At 45.7% G+C, this 19,326-nt stretch overlaps 1 protein-coding gene across 1 annotated transcript in view; it reads left to right on the top strand.

Moving 5' to 3' along the window:
• The window catches only part of PDPK1 (3-phosphoinositide dependent protein kinase 1), a 77,371-nt gene that overhangs the window by 34,666 nt on the left and 23,379 nt on the right, over positions 1-19,326 (top strand). Inside the window, exons 5-7 of the mRNA XM_053928376.1 lie at positions 3,918-4,062; positions 4,832-4,929; positions 14,987-15,062. Of these exons, the coding sequence (XP_053784351.1) occupies positions 3,918-4,062; positions 4,832-4,929; positions 14,987-15,062 (319 nt within the window). The remainder of the gene's footprint in view (positions 1-3,917; positions 4,063-4,831; positions 4,930-14,986; positions 15,063-19,326) is intronic.

Genomic DNA, 19,326 nt, shown 5'->3' with positions numbered 1-19,326 from the left:
GAGGGCTCTGCTTCGTGGAGCCTACATTTTCGTGCAGGAATTAGTTAACACAGGCGATCAATAACTGTATGGTAGACTCTGAGGCACTGAGAGTAGTAAAGCCAGGTAAAAGAGTATTGGAACATGCTGCTGTTTTAGCTCGATGGGCTGAGTTGACAATGTCAGGCAGAGACCTGGATATAACAAGGACAGGAGCGCGTGTGTGGGGGTAGAGTGAAAAGGCTGGGTGGGGGTCAGCTCTTTGAGCTTCAGAGGCCTGGTGAGAATTTTGGATTTTCTTCTGTGTGTGTCAGGGAGCCCACAAAGGTCTCCAGCAGAGTAGCCGTTGCCGTTCACTCTGGCTGCTGCTTCAGTGAAGGTTCTTATAAATAAATGAGTGAGGGAAAATGAAGTCAAAATGGCTCTTTGGTGTGGACCCAGAACTTGGGTGCGCAGTGATGCTATAATTGAGCAGAAAGAGACTGGAGAGAGCCAGGCCAGGGGTGGAGGTCACATTAGCATTTGACAAATCCACAGGTGCTTACTGCTGAAGGGCCAAATGGGCTGCTGGGTGGCTGCCAGCAGAGCTCAGGGAGGAGTTAGGACTGCCTTAGCAGCCTGGATAGCCACTGTGAGAGGGCACTCAGCAGGGGGAGTGGCCCAAGGTCTGAGCCTGGGTCACCCCCACTCACAGAGGTTGGCGTGTGGAGGGGACCCTTCTGGAAGGTGGGGAACGGGACTTGTAGCCAGTGAGTTGAGAGGATATAGACCTGAGGGCCACAGGACCAAATTGTTTGTGATGGAGGATGCCAAAGTCTGGCCAGATGCTGCTGAGTGGTCTAGTGCATTGGGCCTGGGCCTGACCTATGGTTTGTCCCCTGTGCAGGTTGTTGACAGTGGTACTTTGGAAGTGGGAGGAGAATTTGAGAGATAGGTAAGGAAACACAGACAGGGTCCAGGGCAGGTTCTCCCCAGTGGATTCGCTATAAAGGGGAGCAGTGGTCTGGTAGCCAAGGGTATGTGGGGAGGGAAGGGGGTTCCTTGTTGGTCTGTTTTAGGTGTTATGGAATGTTTGTCTCTCCGCCTGGTTCCAGCATCACTCCTTGTCTCCACCGCTCTGCTGTCATGCTATGCAGCAGCTGTTAGTGGCGTCTTGAGGATAGACATTGATGGGTTTTTTTCATGTCTGTTCTGTATCTCTTACCTCTGAGGCCACCTGGACCTAGCTCCTTGTGCTCCCTGGGACCGCTGTGACTACGTTCCTCCGGGAGCCTGTGGGGAGTCTCTGCCTGCCAGATTTTCTGGAGGCCCAGGCTGCACTTTCTGTAGAGCCCATGGGACAATGTGTCCTCTTGGTTGGGGAGCTCCAGCAGATCACACGCACTTGGCTTCATCTTCTCCCAGGGTCACGTGTGGTGGGATTAGGTGGCTCGGAGTCTAGATGAGCAAACTTGCTGTCTGACTTCAGACGGGGATCAGGTGGAGGGGACTCTAGGTCTTTGTCCAGTAGTAACTGTTGCTCTTAAATTTTAAGGGTAATTCCAACACCTGTGAAGGCCCTTGAACCCAGGGACTTGCACCAATTGAAGTCCTTTGTGGCATACATTGTATGAAGAGAAAGGAAAGGAAACTCTCTGCCTGAAGAAAAGCCCCAATATGCATACCACTCTCCCTTTAGCCATAATTTACATGCTGAAGAGAGACTAGAGCAACTGCAGGGGCAAACTCTCCTCGGGACTGGTGAGGCAAATCCTAGGGACACCTCTGTGGCAGCCTGGAAACTGGGGCTCTGGAGATTCAGCCTGACCAGACTCAGTCCCTGCTCCCAGGAGGGGGAGCTGACCTCCAAGACACTCCTGAGCACACGCCCACCCTTCCTCCCAGGCTATAGCAAGGATGCCCTTCCCTCCTGCAGGGATGTAGACTGAGGGGTTTCAGAGGCTGTTATTTGGTTAGTCTGCATTTTTCCTCCACCCCCGACTTGCTCATCCTTGTGTGTCCCCTCTTGCAGCTTGAGGCAGTGTACCTAGGCCTCAGGAGGCTGGGCTCCAATCCCATCTCCTTGGCTTTGTGACCTTGAGTCAGTTCGTTGCTTAACCTCTCTGGGCCACATTCCTCTGGAAAGTACAGGCCTTGGGCTCACCAGGCTCTGCTGCAGGCCTGGTCTGTGCTCCTCCTCTCAGGAATTCACCCTCTCTGTGTATTAGTACAGACTTCTCGGTGCCCTGGGGCATTGGCTGTGCTGAGCAAGGTAGAAACATTCTAGGGTGGGAAATGTGTGTGGTTGGGGGAACACAGGCTTGGAGCTGTGATCCTCAACATCTGTCATATTCAAAACCTGTTAATCACCTTAGCTTCACAACTGAGGAGAGAACTAGAAGTGTCCCTCACATAGGAAACAGGAACTCAGGGAATGGTCAGATAAGGGACAGAACCTGTGAAGCAGGAAGAGGCACTGTAGCTGTGGCCTAGCCTCTGTGGGCTGCAGGCTCCTGGGAGACAGACAGCATTCCTAACTGGTGAAGCTACTTGGCTAGTCCAGGTGGGGCCACCTGCCCAGGCAGCATTGAGCTCCTGCTTGGGGTCAGGTGGGCCAGAGTTTGTAGCCTTCCCTGTAGAGGGGATAGAGCAGAGCAAAGAGGGAAGGAGGCCTGGCTGAGACCCTTTGCATTCCTTAGAAGTAAGGTTTGGTTTTTACCTTACTTCAGGTTCCTGTTAAACATCCTAGTTGGAAGGGTTTGGATGGCCGCATGTGGGACTGGATGCAGGGCAGCTTTGGGCAGCTTTGGTCAGCTTTGGTGGCCTGTCTCTTCCTCTCAGGCTTGTCCCCTCACTGTACCGCAGCTTCAGGTTCCTTCCTTGGTGGGAGATGGTAGTGCCTTGGAAGATAGAAGCAACATGGAATGCCTTGAGCATAAGCCAACCTTTTCCCATCCTTGGCTGCCAGGGAGCAGCAAAGTACCTATAGATTGCCATTAATAGGCTCAGATGTTTGGTGTTTCTGGAAGGAAGAAATTATATGGGATCCACTTATTTTTGCAACCATTAGTCCTGTTTGGAAAAGAGAATAGAAGTAAAACATCACACTGTAGTGGTGTCCAAAGAAAAGGTGGTTTTGTTCCTTGAGTCTCTCTTCATTGGATGCCCAATAAATAGATTGAATCAAGACATTAATAAAATGGCATTTCCCTTACAAAACTTGTCACTTTATACTTGGAAAGGAATATTCATTTGAGAAGCCTTTACATGAATTGGCTCTTAGCACAGCATGTGGGAGGCAGCTGGTACTCAGTAAATGTGTACGTGTCGTGCAGGTGTGGAGACTGGATTATGGAGAGCCTCTGCCCCATACATACACCTTGGCTGAAGCCTGCAAAGAGGCATTAGATTGCCATCTCCAGCAGCTTTCCTTCATTGGGGCCACAGGTGCCTTCTGGGGCCTTTGGGGTCCAGAAGGGGCACTCAGGCTGAGAGACTCGTGTCATTGTGTTTTTGGTAAGAGGGCCTTCCTCTGGAGCTGGGGTCTGGGATTCCCATTGGCCATGAATCTGACCATGGCAGAATCTGACTTCAAAAAGGGCAGTAGTCTTGGGCCACAAGTACCTTAATTTTTTATTAATTAATTAAAAAAAAAAATTCCTGCCCTGGCCAGTGTGACTTAGTTGGTTGAGCGTCATATCACAAAGTGAGGAGTCACCGGTTCAATTCCCGATCACAGCACGTGCCTGAGTGGCAGGCTGGTCCCCAGTTGGGGAGCGTGCAAGAAGCAACCTATCAGTGTTTCTCTTGCACATCTATGCTTCTCTCCTCTTTCTCCCTCCCTTCCCCTTTCTCTAAAATTAAATGGATAAAGCAAAATATTTATTAAAAATTCCTATTGGGTTATTAAGTTTTTAGAAAATGACTTTTGCATTCTTCCTTAACTGTGCAATATTTAGATTTTGGGCTTAGTTATGCCAAAAATGGAGAACTACTTAAATACATTCGCAAAATTGGTTCATTCGATGAGACGTGCACCCGATTTTACACAGCCGAGATGGTGTCTGCCCTAGAGTACTTGCACGGCAGGGGCATCATTCACAGGTACGAGCTCAGGGCCGGCCGCCCTGGTTTCTCTAATGGAGGGTGGGGTGCCTCGCGTGAGAACTAAGAAGAGTTCGCATCGCCCTGCGATGGAGAGCCTCACAGACCTTCAACTCTCAGATGAAATTCCTCATACGACTTTTATTAGGCTGACGGTTTTCTCACCCATCTTGACTGCCGCTTTTATTTTGTCCCTTGGAGCTTTTGTATGTACTTCTTCTGGCCTCGCTTTCCATGACTTTCTGATAAAGTCAAATTTAAAGTATTCAAATAAGCTCCCCCCCCCCCCCGCTTTTTAGTGATTTTTAAAAATTGTGGTATAGAAAACACATACTATAAAAGTTACCATTTTAATACTTTTTTTCAGTTTTATTGAGAAATAATTGACATACATCACTGTATAAATTTTAAGTTGTACAGCATGATGGTTTGATTTACATATATTGTGAAATGATTACCATAATAGGTTTAAAAGCTCTTTATTTAGAGGGTTAAAAATGATAGGTTATACTTCAATGAAAAGTTTATTAAAATAATAGATGCAATTATGAAGCAATGTAATTTGAATATCTTTATTGTATGCAGTCGATGTTCTTGTCGTGAACTTTAGACTTACATTCTTTGATAGTCTGTAAAGATGATATGTATTAACCAGTTCATTTTCTTTTCAGCAAAATTTATAGTAATAACTATAAATAGTAATGTTAATATAGTAATAATGTTACTATTGTGAATATTTCTCTCAAATGTAAAAACTCTGCTTTCACAGGGACCTGAAACCAGAAAACATTTTGTTAAATGAAGATATGCACATCCAGATCACAGATTTTGGAACAGCAAAAGTATTATCCCCAGAGAGTAAACAAGGTGTGTGTGCTTTATTTCCAGCAAATCCTTGCTTAGTGTTTAGATCAAAAACAACCGTTTAGCAATGCAGTGAATCGCATTGTGTTCATCATAGTGACAGATGTTTGTTATTATAAAATAGATGCTCAAGCTTTCACAGGAGAAGCTGTGTTCCTGGTATAGTGGGTGGAAAGAGGGGCTCCCTAGGTTGCCTATGGTTGGTCTGTCTGGACTTTAGTGGGGGGTGCTGGGTCACCAGGCTCTCTCTGCATGTTATCACAGGTCCTTTTGAGTACCCTTGAGGGCTCTTTTGGCTCACCCTCCTTAGTCTTAGAAGATGCGGGGGTGCCAGATTTGTTCCTGGTCTCACTTGCAAGAGCATGGGATCCATGTGATCAGCTCTCAGCATTTCCTGTTGGCATTGCAGGTTGTAACTGGGGAGGTGGGGGTGAACTGCCTCTGTATCCTGGTGCCCGCTGGCCTTGTCTTTCTCCCTGCCTCCTGTGTGCAGCTGCCAGTGGTGGCCTAGACACACTCATTGTAGTATAAGGTTCTACAGAATCACAGAACAGGGGCTGATTTTTACTTGCTGGTCAAGTATGTTTCTGATTGAAACTGTCTTAATCACTGTTCCCCTAGGGTGATTCCTAGCATTGGATTATATAATGTGACAAGTCTGTCACCTTAAGAGGAGTTGCTGACTTGGACCAGAAGAGTGTCCTGGGTGTCGTAGCAAGCCAGGGGGCATTTCAGCAGGGGCTCGCCCTGCCCGTCAGGTGTTTTCTGGATGGAAATCAAACTGTGGAAGTATAAAGAAGGCAATTTTACTTCTGAAAATTGTTGTCAAGTGTTTACGTAGAGAGAGGATACAGAAAGCTCTTTATGGTGAGGTTTGGGGGTAGCTGAGGTCACTGTGCAAGTTAATAAGTGACCTTGAGAATGAACTTGGGGTTTTGGGACAGCTGAGACTGTCAGCCACCCTTACCCAAGAGGTTGTCGAAGGGACCTCCCTATACTGCATGCACCTCTCTGCCATGAGAGGAACACCTTGATGAAAAGTGCTTGGGCTAATGGATGTGCTGGGTGTGAGTACCAGGTTTGTCGGCAGAAGAGTCAGACTATGACCATCACATAGTAGTGGGGAAGAGCCTGGTTTTTCAGAAAGCCCTCTAGCTCCGCTGGGCCGGCCTCCTCTGGCTTGAACTTGAATTGTGGCTAGATTAACAACCTGTTGGGCAGCCACCAGCTGACCCATGGTGCTGCTCATCCCAGCCAAGTGTGAGCAGTGACACAAACCTCTGCTGCTGGGAGGCACCTGGTGAGCCTGGCTGGGCCTCCACAGGTTTCCTACTGCACTGTGCCTTGTCTTTCCTTGCTGGTGTTTTTCCAGCCCTGTGTTTTCAAACAGAGGGTTCTTGTGAAGATTGTAGTTAAGATTCAGTTAGTGCACCCTGACTGGTGTGGCTCAGCTGTTTGTTTGGGCATTATCCTGTAAAGTGAAAGGTCACCAGTTTGATTCCCGGTCCGGGCACGTGTCTGGGTTGCAAGTTCAGTCCCAGGTTGGGCACCTATGCGAGGCAGCCTATTAGTGTTTCTGTCCCTCTCTTTCTCCCTCCCTTCCCCTCTCTCTAAAAATAAGTAAATAAAGTAAAATCTTTTTTTAAAACAAGGTTCAGAGGGGTGCCAGGCAGGGGAGGGATAAAGGGAGAAAAATTGGGAAAACCATAATAGCATAAATAATAAAATATACCTTAAAAAAAAGATTCAGTTAGTGCTTTAATCTCTGCACAGACACTTACTGCGTTACCAAGACAACATCTTGGATTTGGGAATTTCCCTGAGAACCCTAAAGCACCACCCTTTTGGGGCTGAAACAAAACTTGCCATCATGGAAGATGTTCTTATTTGTCTAGTCCTGGCCTCACTTGCCTGCCTTTTGTACATCCCTTCCCTCCTTCCCACATGGGGTATCAGAGGATGGGTGGCCTCCCACCTGGAGATTCCCCAGAACCTTGCTCTGTCCTGCCCATGCCTAGTACATAGTAATGTCTTATTGACCAGTAACCATGTTTTTATGGATACGGTATAACCCCTCACTGTAGCAGTGACCATGACAGATGCGAACCAAACAGAAATAGCCATGTCCCCAAAATTTTTTGTTAGGCTGCTCATCACCTCATGCATGATTGCTGCCATGGGTCCCCCAAATAAGCTTGGAAGATGCCCACTTCGAGGTCCATTCGGTCCTTTTTTCCTTCATGTAGATTTTCTTCAGAATCTGGTATTTGACACAGGCTAGTCCCTGTGGTTCCCTGTAGTTATTGAAAAAACATAAGAATTTAAATGCATTGGTGAAATAATGAAATAAAGTTGCTCTTATTTTTTTCTGGAAGCAGGAGGCTAAAAGTCCTTATATTGTACACCAGGGAGAATTGCTTGAATATAGAGATGAGTTGGTTTTTTTCCTTCCTAGAGGAGAAGGAAAAAAACATGTAATTATGTGAATGATTCATTATAGTGATTTACTCACTCTCATTTTCTGTTTGAAATACTTAGGAATTTATTCCTGTATTAGCTTTCTTTTTTAAGTTTTTTTAAAAATATACTTTATTGATTCTGCTATTACTGTTGTCCCATTTTTTTCTCCCCTTTATTCCTCTCTGCCCTGCACCCTCCCTCCCACCAGCATTCCCTGCTCCTTAATTCATGTCCATGGGTTGTACATACAAATTCCTTAGATTCTCCATTTCCTATACTATTCTAACCTCCCCATATATTTTGTACCTACCAATTATGCTTCTTATTCCCTATACTGTTTCCCCCATTTTCCCCCCTTTTCCCCCCTCCCCCTCCCAGCTGATAACTCTCCATGTGATCTCCATTTCTGTGATTCTGTTCCTGTTCTAGTTGTCTGCTTAGTTTGTTTTTGGTTTTTTCGGTGTGGTTGTTGATAGTTGTGAGTTTATTGTCATTTTACTGTTCATATTTTTGATCATCTTTTTCTTAAATAAGTCCCTTTAACATTTCATAGAATAAGGGCTTGGTGATGATGAACTCCTTTAACTTGACCTTATCTGAGAAGCACTTTATCTGCCTTTCCATTCTAAATGATAGCTTTGCTGGATAGAGCAATCTTGGATGTAGGTCCTTGCCTTTCATGACTTGGAATACTTCTCTCCAGCCCCTTCTTGCCTGCAAGGTTTCTTTTGAGAAATCAGCTGACAGTATTCTGGGAACTCCTTTGTAGGTAACTATCTCCTTTTCTCTTGCTGCTTTTAAGATTCCCTCCTTATCTTTAATCTCGGCTAATGTAGTTATGATGTGCCTTAGTGCATACTTCCTTGGGTCCAACTTCTTTGGGACTCTGAGCTTCCTGGATTTCCTGGAAGTCTGTTTCCTTTGCCAGATAGGGGAAGTTCTCCTTCATTATTTGTTCAAATAAGTTTTTCAATTTCTTGGTCTTCCTCTTGTCCTTCTGGCACCCCTATGATTCAGATGTTGGAACATTTGAAGTTGTTGTGGAGATTCGTCAGTCTCTCCTCATTTTTGTGAATTCTTATTTCTTCATTCTGTTCTGGTTGAAAGTTTACTTCTTGCTTCTGGTCCAAATCATTGATCTGAGTCCCACTTTCCTTGCTTTCACTCTTGGTGCCCTGTATATTTTTCTTTATTTCACTTTGCATAACCTTCACTTTTTCCTCTTATTTTGTGACCATACTCAACCATTTCTGTGAGCATCCTAATTACCAGTGGTTTGAACTCTGCATCTGATAGGTTGGTTGGCTTTCTCTTCATTGCTTTGGTATTCTTTCATTTGGGCCATATTTTTTTGTCTCAGCACACCTGCTATGTTGTAAGGGGTGGAGCCTTAGGTATTCACCAGGGCAGGGCAACCCACATTACTGGGTTGTGGTGCTGTATGTAGGGACAGGGTCTGAGAAGAAACAACGCTGCTTGCTTGGCTTTTGGCAGGCTGTGAGTCACTTCCCCCACTACCCACAAGCAAATTGGGCCCTTCTGGTGCTGATTCCTAGTTGGGTGGGTTTTTGTATGTTCTAGGGCCCAGTGGGTCTCTCCGACGAACTCTCCTGCGAGGTTGGGAGTTTCTCCTGCCACCGCAACACCCACAGATTTTTGCAGCCTGAGGTTTTGAGGCTTTATTTCCCCATGCTAGAACCTTGGGTCGTGCATCTGTCTTGCTCCACAGTCATTCCTCCCCATTTATCCACATGCAAATGTGGGACCACAGGTCTGCCAGCCACCACCTCACCCACTTGGTCCTCCAGCCACTGCCTTGCTGCAAGTCCTTTCCACCCCAGCTGCCCATTTCCACCCCTCCTACCAGTCTGAATGGTTGTTTCTTTTTTAACTCCTTCATTGCTGGACTTCCATACAGTTCAGTTTTCTGGCAGTTCTAGTTATTTTTTATTTTTAATTTTGTTGTCCTTCTTTTAGTTGTGCAAGGTGGCAAAGTGTATTTACCTATGCCTCCATCTTGGCCTGAAGTCTTAGTTTTTTATAAAAACTTTTGTGCAGAGTTGGTTTCCCGAAAACATCTTAAATCTTCCAGAAGGAAAGTGTTGGTGGGAGCTCAGATGCTTTAGCTCTTTAGTAAAAGCATGTTTCACCTTCCTCCTGGTGGGAGGCAGGTTGTCCACCTTTACAGACATCTGTCCCAGTGGGTTGCTCCTGGCAGGGGTGTGAGCCCTGCATTCCTCACTGCTGCCTATTGGGTCGGAGTGGCCTCCATCCCTGTAGTGGGCAGGGGTGGGAGATAGCAGGAACTGTTGAGGGCATGTAGGGTTGGTGAGCACTTTCTAGCACAGAGGGCTTGTGACTTCTGACCTTGCACAAGGGTCCCAACAGACATATTTTGGGTGTCAGCTTAATCACATGGAGAAGCCCCCCCCCATATGTGGCTGTGTCCCTGGCCTTTGCCCCCTTTACAAGAGGCTTGGGTTGCTTGGGGGCTCCAGAGGTTCAGACTTGGGGTTTGTGCCTGCAAACTGTGTCCTGATCTGTGCAGGCTTTTCTGGTACGCAGCCAGGTGTGGAGGCTCCACTCACCAAATAGAAGGGGTGGGTTGGCCAGGGTGGAGTGTGGGACAGCTGGAGGGGGGCCAGAGGGGAAAGACTTCAGAGCTGAAGTCATTCTGTTATTCCAGCTGTACCTTCTCCACATGACCCCTCTGTGGACAGCCATTGTCCAGACCCTCACACGAGCACCAGTCACTCCTAGGTGTCCTATAGACTCGAAACTCTCACAGTGCCTCTGCCTTGCCACTGTTCCAGCACAGGCAGGGCCACCCCCTTTCCTTTCTGGGGGAGCTGCTTTCAAACAGACTTTCTTCCGCCACAAAAACAGAGTTCGCATGACAGAGGAAAAGGTCAAGCCTCTGTACTTACACCACCAAAAACAACTCTTAACCATTAAGGAATGGTTTACTCTGGTCTTTTCAATATTTTTATTGATGTAGTCATAGCTGTGATGCATGGAGTTTTCATTTTTAAACACAGAGTACGTGCTTTTTTGTAAAAATTTAAACCATACATGTGACCCGATTCCCATTATTACTGATTTGTTTTCCCTGTAAATATTTTACTAGTTATCATTAAAATTTAAGCATCTTTTTAAAAAGTAACTATAATGTCATAGTACTTTATACATTAAAAAAACAGTAATTCCTTAATATTTCAAAACAATCAGCGTTAAATTTCCAATCATAATTTTACATCATAATTTTTGGGGTTGTGGTTTATTTGAATCAGGATTCAAATAAAGTTCCCACATTTGAGCTTAGCTAATTTGTCTCTTAAATTCCTTTTAATCTGTAGCTTCTCTTCATCTTAACTTTTTCCCTTGCAGTCTGTTGAGGAAACCAGGTCATTTATCCTACAGTGTTTACCAGAGTTTGCTACCTGCGTCCTGTGGAGTCACGTAACATGTTCCTCTCCTCTCTGCATGTCTTGTAAGCTGGCAGTTGGAGCTGGCCACTTTGACCACGTTCAAGTTCAATCCTCCCACACCAAAGTCTGGCGGTGGTGCCTTCTTTATTAGGGAGCATTTAACATCCATTGGTCTCTCCCTGTGTGATGTCAACAGCCCTTTAAAGCCATAGTGACTGAGATCCATTAGGTCAGTAGAAAATACAGAATGATTATAGTCTAATTCTTTCATTCATGAGATGGAATTCTTCCTTAAAGAGGAACTTCCCCATAGCATCTATTTGCTTAGCTAGTATTGTTGATTGTGGAGGCAAAACAGTATAAACGCGTGCTCCTTTCTCTTTATTTACCACTTTTGAAAACTATGAATTGGTTCGCCATCATCCTCCAGTGATGACCAAATCATCGAAAACATTATTACCCCTGCCTCACAATATACACAGAAGTTAACTCAGATGTTAACTTGGATAAATTGGAGATCTGAATGTAGGATCTAAAACTATTAACACTCTTGGAAGAAAGCATAGGAGTAAATCTTCATGACCTTGGGTTAGAAAATGTTTTTTTAGCTACAATACCAAAAGCATAAGCAACAGAAGGAAAAACTGTGTAAGTTAGACCCTATCAAGTTGTAAAACTTTTGTGCCGTGACACAATTAAGAGTGAAAAGAGCCCTGATGGTGTGGCCCAGTGGGTTGAGCGTCATCCTGCAAAGTGGGAGTTTGCTGCTGGTCCAATTCTGGGTCAGGGCTGCGGCCGGTGCCGGTTGGGACGTGTGCAAGGGACAACCAATCAGTGTTTCTTTCACACATCGGTGTTTTCTCTCCCTTTCTTTCTCCCTCTCTTCCTGTCTTTCTAAAAATAAATAAATAAAATCTTTTTTTTTTTTAAGTAACAAGACAACCAACTGAATAGGAAATAAAAATATTTTTGAATCATATATTTGATAAAGGACTTGTAGAACTCCTAATTGCAAACAAACAAAAAAAAACATTAAGAAATGACAATGAGTCTAAAAAGACATATCTCCAAAGAAGATAAACAAATGACCATAAATACATGAAAAGGTGCTCAATGTCATTAGGGAAATGCAAATTGAAACCGCTATCGGTACCACTTCATACCCAGGACGGTGGCTATGATCAAAAAGATAAGTATTAGCAAGGATGTAGAGAAATGCTGCCTTCCAGACTCTGCAGGTGGGAGTGTCAAATGGTACGATCAGCTTTGGAAATCGGTCTGGCAGTTCATCAAAAGTTAAACATAGTTACCTTACAATTCAGCAGTTCTACTTCTAGGCATATGTCCAAGAGAATTCAGTGTATATTCACATAAAATAGCAGCTTTATTCCTAGTGGTCAAAAAGTGGAAACAACTCAAGTGTCCATCAACTAATGAATGGATAAAATGTGGTCCATCCACACAATGGAATATTATTCAGTTGTGAAAAGGAATGAGGTCCTGATACATGCTCCAATCTGGATGAACCTTGAAAACATTGTGCTAGCTGGGATTTGGGTGGGAATTGTGTTGAATGTGCAGATCATTTTGGGGAGTGCAGGTGCCCCTTAACTTAGGATGGGGTTATGTCCTGATAAACCCATCATAAGTTGAAAATATTGGACGCTGCAAACACATTTAATACACCTAACCTACTGAACATCATAGTTTAGCCTAGCCTACCTTAAATGTGCTCAGAACACAATATCCAAACACTGGCAACTCGGGACACTGTGGAGTATTGGTTGTTTACTCCTGTGGTTGCGGGCCTGACTGGGACCTGTGGCCCACTGCCCAGTGTCCCACATACTGCTTGTCCCACATACAAAATTCAAAGTACGGGTTTGTACCATCATGAAGTTAAAATATCATAAGTCAAACCTTAAGGCAGGGACTGTCTGTATTGTCATCTCAACAATATTAAGTCTTGTGATCCTTCAACATGGGATGTCTTTCTATTTATTTAGATCTTTTGTAATTTCTTTCAAAACTCTCTTTCTTTCAGAAATCTAGTTTTTAGGATATAAGCTCTGCAATTGTTAAATTTATTCCTAAATATTTTCTTTCTGAGGCTCTTACAGAGGGAAACTTTTTTTTCATTTTCAGATTGCTCGTTGCAAGTGTTTAGACATACAGTGATGTTTGCGTACAAGATCGCGTCTTCCGCGATTAGAGGTAGTTTACTTCTTCTTCATCCGGATTCCTTTTATTCCATCTTCTTGTCTAACTGTTAGACTCTCCACTACAACATTGAATGGAAATGGCAAGAGTAGCATCCTTGTCTTGTTCCTCATCTTAGAGAGGAAGTTTTCAATCTTTCACTATTACGATGTTCATCTTGGCTTTCGTAGATACATGCCTTTATCAGGTTGAGGAAATTTTGTTCTGTTCCTATTTTATGTATTTTTATCATGAAGAATGTTGAATTTTTTTGTTAGATGCTTTTTCTGCATCTCTTAAGGTGATCATGTGGTTTTGTCCTTTATTCTCATGATACAATGTGTACTACTTTGGTTGATTTCTATATCTCGAATCGGCCTTGCATTCCTGGGATAAGTCTCACTTGCAGATTCCTGTTTCTGTGTTGTGGTATTTCATTTTCTCATCTTCTGTCCAAAAGGCGACCACACTTTGTGAAGGTTTGCTGTCCTTCATGTGTGGGTTTGTGGGTAAGACACTAGCAGTCTGCACTGTTGGCCTGAAGAGAGTGTGGGTGTGTCCTGACCTCAGAGACACTTCTTCAGGTCCCTTCTTCTCCCCTGGCTTCTCAGCCTGACTTACAGATCTCTGGTGGCCAGTGTGGTCCATGGCCCGGGATGCTGGTCACTTTCTTTGGACCACTTTGAGGGTGGAGACAACAACCTGGTCCAACCTCCTTCTCCTTTCCCCTGACCATGTGGCCTACAGGTGAGGGGGTCAGTGGCACAGAGGAGGCCGTGTTGACCAGCGGTGGGTTGTGGGCCTGGTTTTCCAGTAGCCAGAGAAGTTTGACCTTTGGTGCGTCCCTAAGCTTCCAGGGGGAGATGACTAGATGACCTCTGTGGTTTTCTAATCTTCTCTCTGGAGCTTTTACCCTGGTGTCACAGAAGCCAGCCAGCCAGGAGAGAATTACTGATTTTTATAAAACTCTCAGTGAAACCGAACATTTCCTTCAGTCATGAAGGCAGGCACCAAACGTCTGTGCTGGCTACACAGTGCCGGCCTGGAAGGCCACGGGGGGAAGGTTGCTCTCGGCGGCATGTGACTGCTCTCCTTAGAGAGCCAATTTGCTCTCGGGTGGTGGGTGGCTCTCACACCAGAACCTGTGACCCTTCATCCTCCGGTCATGGGGAAAGGCCGAGAGCAGCTGTGTGGTCCCTAATGCTGGAGGATGCCCCTTGGAGGGTGCCTGCCTCAGGAGCAGTGTGGTGGGGCAGATGGACTTGCCTGTGGTTCTTTGTCAGGGATGCATGGCCACTGATGACGTCCCTGAGGTCTTGGGGGCTACTGGGGTGACACGGGTGTCAGTGCCTCCTCTCTCTGGTGATGGGTGGTTCCAGCGGGTCCTGCTGCCACCCCACCCAGGTCTGCAGTTGAACTTTGTGAGCCTTGCCTCCCACAGCCCAGTACTGGAGGCGGCAGGATGCTGGGTCCCCAGACAGGACACATGAGTCTCATTCCCTTTATAGCTCCTGATCTCCCTGAACAGTTTGTAAAAGGAGAAAGTATCCCCTGTACACAGCCTGCAGGACTCCAGTCCTTTCCCGCATTCTGCGCATGTTCGTTGTGTGCTTGCTCTATGTCCAGGGCTACTTTAGGCACCACAGGCTCCTCTAGATACTCCAGCTGAGAGAATGTTGGGTTAGTGTCACTCTAGTGTTGGCAAGGGGCACCAGGAGAACGTGAGCAGGGAGGGGTCAGGAGCAGGTGACCTCTGAGCCAGCCCTGGGAGGAGAGGGTCTCAGAATGCAATGTGAAGGGTGGGCCTTGGATGAGACAGGCTCTGGGGATTGTACAGTCTGATCCCAAGTGACCGGTGCCGTGCTGACAAAAAGCCCCAGTTGCTGTCCATGCCGACAGTCGTGTCTGGGTAGATGAGTGCCGTGACTGGGAGTGCTTTGTGTCTCAGCATGACCGTTTCCTCTTCCCATCAGCCAGGGCCAACTCGTTTGTAGGAACGGCCCAGTATGTGTCTCCAGAGCTGCTCACAGAGAAATCGGCCTGTAAAAGGTAACCTAATTTTTTCTTGTTCTTTTTTTTATTTGATCCATTTTTTTAATGCTTTGAGAATGGATTTTGTTCCCTTAGATCAACGGTTCAGTGGGAATAAATGTGGCAGACAGGTCTATATTATTTAATGAGGCTTCTTGCTTGCCCCAGAGCCCGGGGGTCCTTGCTGCCTCCAGTTCTGGCATACTGGCATTGGTAGCAGCCGCAGGTCAGCTGTGTAGTGTAACAGACCCTGCAGACTGTGGGAGGAGGCCCAGAAGGCAGCATGTGGGAGAGGGGATGGATCCATTTTCCTGGGCCCAGCCAGGACAAGCCAGCCCTGCTCTGTGCTCAAACTTGGGACAGGCCTGGAAGTGGCTGCAGGATTGAGGGCATTGCTAATTGCAGAGTACATTACGGTGTAAAGGACACTGGGGCTGGGATTTTGCTCACAAGTGCAGAAATCTGAAGAGTGGAGAAGGGTTAGCAGGGCAGCCAGGCAGTGGAGGAAAGGAAGGTAGGGGCATTGGTGGCCAGGTGTGGGACGAAGTCTGGGAAGCTGTCAGGTAGGCATGAGGCAGGTAAAAGACTGAAGTGGCAGTAGAATGTGGGATTTCAGAGGTTGGGGAACAATTCCAGGCAGTGACAGGTTCTGTGGTTAAAGCTTATTCTTGGATTCTTCCTGTCCGGGCCAGCCAGACACATGGACTCCTGGCACCCTTCCTTGAGTTGACAGAAGATCATATGGTCTGTGACCTATATTGGCAGGCTACAAGGAGCTGCCATCCTAGAATGACAGAGTGACAGTGCCAGAGGCTGCAGAGGAATAAGTGGTTCCAGGGACCACAACTCTGTGTTTCTGAGTATGACAGCTTTTAAAAAACTCTTTAAGGGGTGGAGCCCCAGGGCAGAAACATGATGAAGGATGCTCTGAAAGATTCAACTGGGTCTCCAGGCTCTTTGATTTTGAGCTCTTACTGCAGGCCAGATGCTGTTGTAGGCCAGGGCTTCCCAGGTGGGGCAATTCTTCCCAGGGGCCATTTGGCTTTGTGTGGACAGTTTTGGCGTTACAACTTGGTGAGGGTTGGGAAGGAATGCTGTTGGCATCCAGTGGGGGGAGGCCATGGGTGCTGCTCAGCATCCTGCAGTGCAGAGATGTCCCCACTGCAAGAGTGATTGGCCCCAGATGTCTACAGTGCCAAAGCTGGAACACCCTCCTCTGGGTGGTACGTGCTGTTGGCCAGATTCTCCACATGTATGTCACTGCCGCCTAAGAACTAGCTTTTCCTCAGTTTTGGGTTGACTTATAGCATGAGGCAGCCCATTAGCACTGATGGGAGAAGCTCTCCAAGCTCCACTGAATGAGATAAGGAAGACACAGAATAACCACTTTCTGTGTGAAAATGGGAGGGAGATCCATTTGTCCGTGCACTTGCGACTCTCTGGAAGTCTGTACGAGGAATGCATGACAGTGCTTGTCTGTGATGGCGAGGGAACAGGGTTGTGAGGGAGATATCAGTGTATGTCTTTTTATGCTTTTTAAATTTTTAACACATGATATGCAAAAATAGTTAAGATTTTAAAAATAATTTTAAAAATGATACAAGGAACTTCTGGTTAAGAAAGAGGCATAGGTAAACACAGCTTGCCTCCTTGCACAACCACATCAAAATTACAACTAAATTACAGACCAACAATCACTCAGAACCATCAGAAACTGAGTTGAATGGAAGTCTGACAACTATGGAACTAAAGAAACCACATCAATCCTGAAGGGTAGGGGACACAGAGACGCAGAACAGACGGGTCCTCGTACCCACTAGTGGTGGGTAAAAACTTGGGAGGGATATCTCAGGAGCGAAGGATTCTAGCCCCACACCAGGCCACCTAGCCCCGGGGTTCCAGTGCCAGGAAGATAAGTCCCCATAACTTCTGGCTGTAAAAACCAGTGGGATTTGAGTCAGGGAAAAAACTACTGGACTTCCTGGCAGTTCCTCTTAAAAAGCCTGTGCCAAAATGACTCGGACGAATTCCCTCTGAGCTCCAGCACCACTGGGGTAGCAACTCGAAAGGCACCAGTGGCTTATGGGGAAGAACTGAAGTGTCTGGCATCAGGGCAAGAGCTGGGGACAGCTCTCTCCCAGACAAAAAAGCAGACAGAGGCCATTGAGCCTTTTCTGAGCCCTCCCCCAACACAGCCACAGAACAGGAAGGAGGGAGTCATATCTGAGACTCCATCAACTTGGTATACACTGTTTGCCCCACTCTGGCGTTTACCTGAGGCTGTACCCCACCCAGCTTACAGGCTGTCCCCAACCTTCCTACTGGCAGCCCCAGGCCTAGCATTAGCAGCAAGCAGCTTTTGCATCACAGTTTGGCTCTGCCCCTGGGAACCTGCAAGCCCAACACAAGTAGCAGCCATCTCAGATTGCTTTTCAGCTCACATTGGGTGGCCCTGGGCCAAACACAGGTGGTGGTTGACTCTGACCTGCACCTCCCAGGAAACCCCAGAGCCTGTGCACCCAGTGGACCTCCTATAGACCTGCCAACAGCAGTCAAGGCTCAACATAAGAGGAGGGTGTACTCAGCCCACATGGAGGGCACACCTCAAGTATCCGGTTTGGGTGATAGGGGAGGCTGTGCCACTGGACCCTACAGGCCACACTACCAAGACAAGGAATCAGAGCAGCTCTACCTGATACATAAAAACACAGGGAGGCTGCCAAAAAACATGGCCCAAATGAAAGAACAGTTCAAAACTCCAGAAAAAGAACTAAACAAAATGGAGATAAGCAATCTATCAGATGCAGAGTTCAAAACGCTAGTTATAAGGATGCTCAAGGAACTCAGTGAGGGCCTCAACAGCATAAAAAAGAGCCAGGCAGAAATGAAGGATATACTGAAGGAAATAAACAACTTACAAGGAATCAGCAGTAGAGTGGATGAAGCCGAGAATCAAATCAATGATTTGGAACATAAGGAAACTAAAACCAAGTAGAGCAACAAGAAGAAAAAAGAATCCAAAAAAACTAGGATAGTGTAAGCAGCGTCTGGGGCAACTACAAGCGTTCCAACATTCTCATCATAGGGGTGCCTGGAGGAGAAGAGAAAGGGCAAGAAATTGGAAATCTGTTTGAAAACATAGTGAAAGAAAACCTCCCTAATTTGGTGAAGGAAATAAACATGCAAGTCCAGGAAGCACAGAGATTCCCAAACAAGATGGATGCAAACAGGCCCCCTCCAAGACACATCATAATTAAAACACCAAAGCTTAAAGATAAAGGGAGAATCTTAAAAGCAGCAAGAGAAAAGAAGTTAGTTACCTACAGAGGACTTCCCATAAGACTGTCAGATTTCTCAAAAGAAACTTTGCAGGCCAGAAGAGATTGGCAAGATACAGTCAGAGTCATGAAAAGCAGAGACCTACAGCGAAGATTGCTCTACCCAGCAAAGTTATCATTTAGAATCAAAGGGCAGATAAAGAGCTTCCCAGACAAGAAAAAATTAAAGGAGTTCATCAGCACCAAACCATTATTATATGAAATGGTAAAGGGACTTTAAGAAAAAGAAGTTCAAAACTATGAATAATAAAATGGCAATAAATACATACCTATCAACAATTCAATTGAAAAAACTAAGCAGACGAGCAGAGAATTGTGGATACGGAGAGCATTTTGATGGTTACCAGATCAAATGCTCTGGAGGGGTGTGGGGGAATGGGAGAGGAGGCGAGAGGATAAAGAAGTACGAATAGGTAGTCACAGAATAGGCAGGAGGAAGAAAAGTACAGTATAGGAAATGGAGAAGCCAAACAACTTATACGTATTAACCATGGACATGAACAGTGGTGAGGGTATTGCCCGAAGGGAGTGGGGGATCTTGTGGGGTGTGAGGCACAAGGGGAAAATAGGGACCACTCTAACAGCACAACCAATAAAATATATTTTTTAAAGGTGATAGATATTCATTAAATAGAATTCTTAGAAAATACGGAGAATAAAAACACAAACATTCAGAGTCTCCAGCCTACTTAAAGTCGCAGATAATGAGTTGATATATCTTCCCAGTTATGTTTTTTCTATGGGTTTTACAAATATTTATATAATTTTTATGCAACTTGGGGTCATATTGAATAGCCAGTTTTGAATGGTTATTTAATAATGATTAAGCATGTAGTGGTTATTATCTGATTATTAAATATATAATCCTTGTGATTATATAACGAACGTCTCCCCATGTCACTGAAATGACTCACAGTCACCTTTACTAGCTGTGTGCTGTTCCA

Source organism: Desmodus rotundus, chromosome 1 (genome assembly GCF_022682495.2).
Source record: "Desmodus rotundus isolate HL8 chromosome 1, HLdesRot8A.1, whole genome shotgun sequence".
Lineage (NCBI taxonomy): Eukaryota > Metazoa > Chordata > Mammalia > Chiroptera > Phyllostomidae > Desmodus > Desmodus rotundus.
Note: the sequence above shows the minus strand (reverse complement) of the source record. Positions and strands in the feature narration are given on the sequence as shown.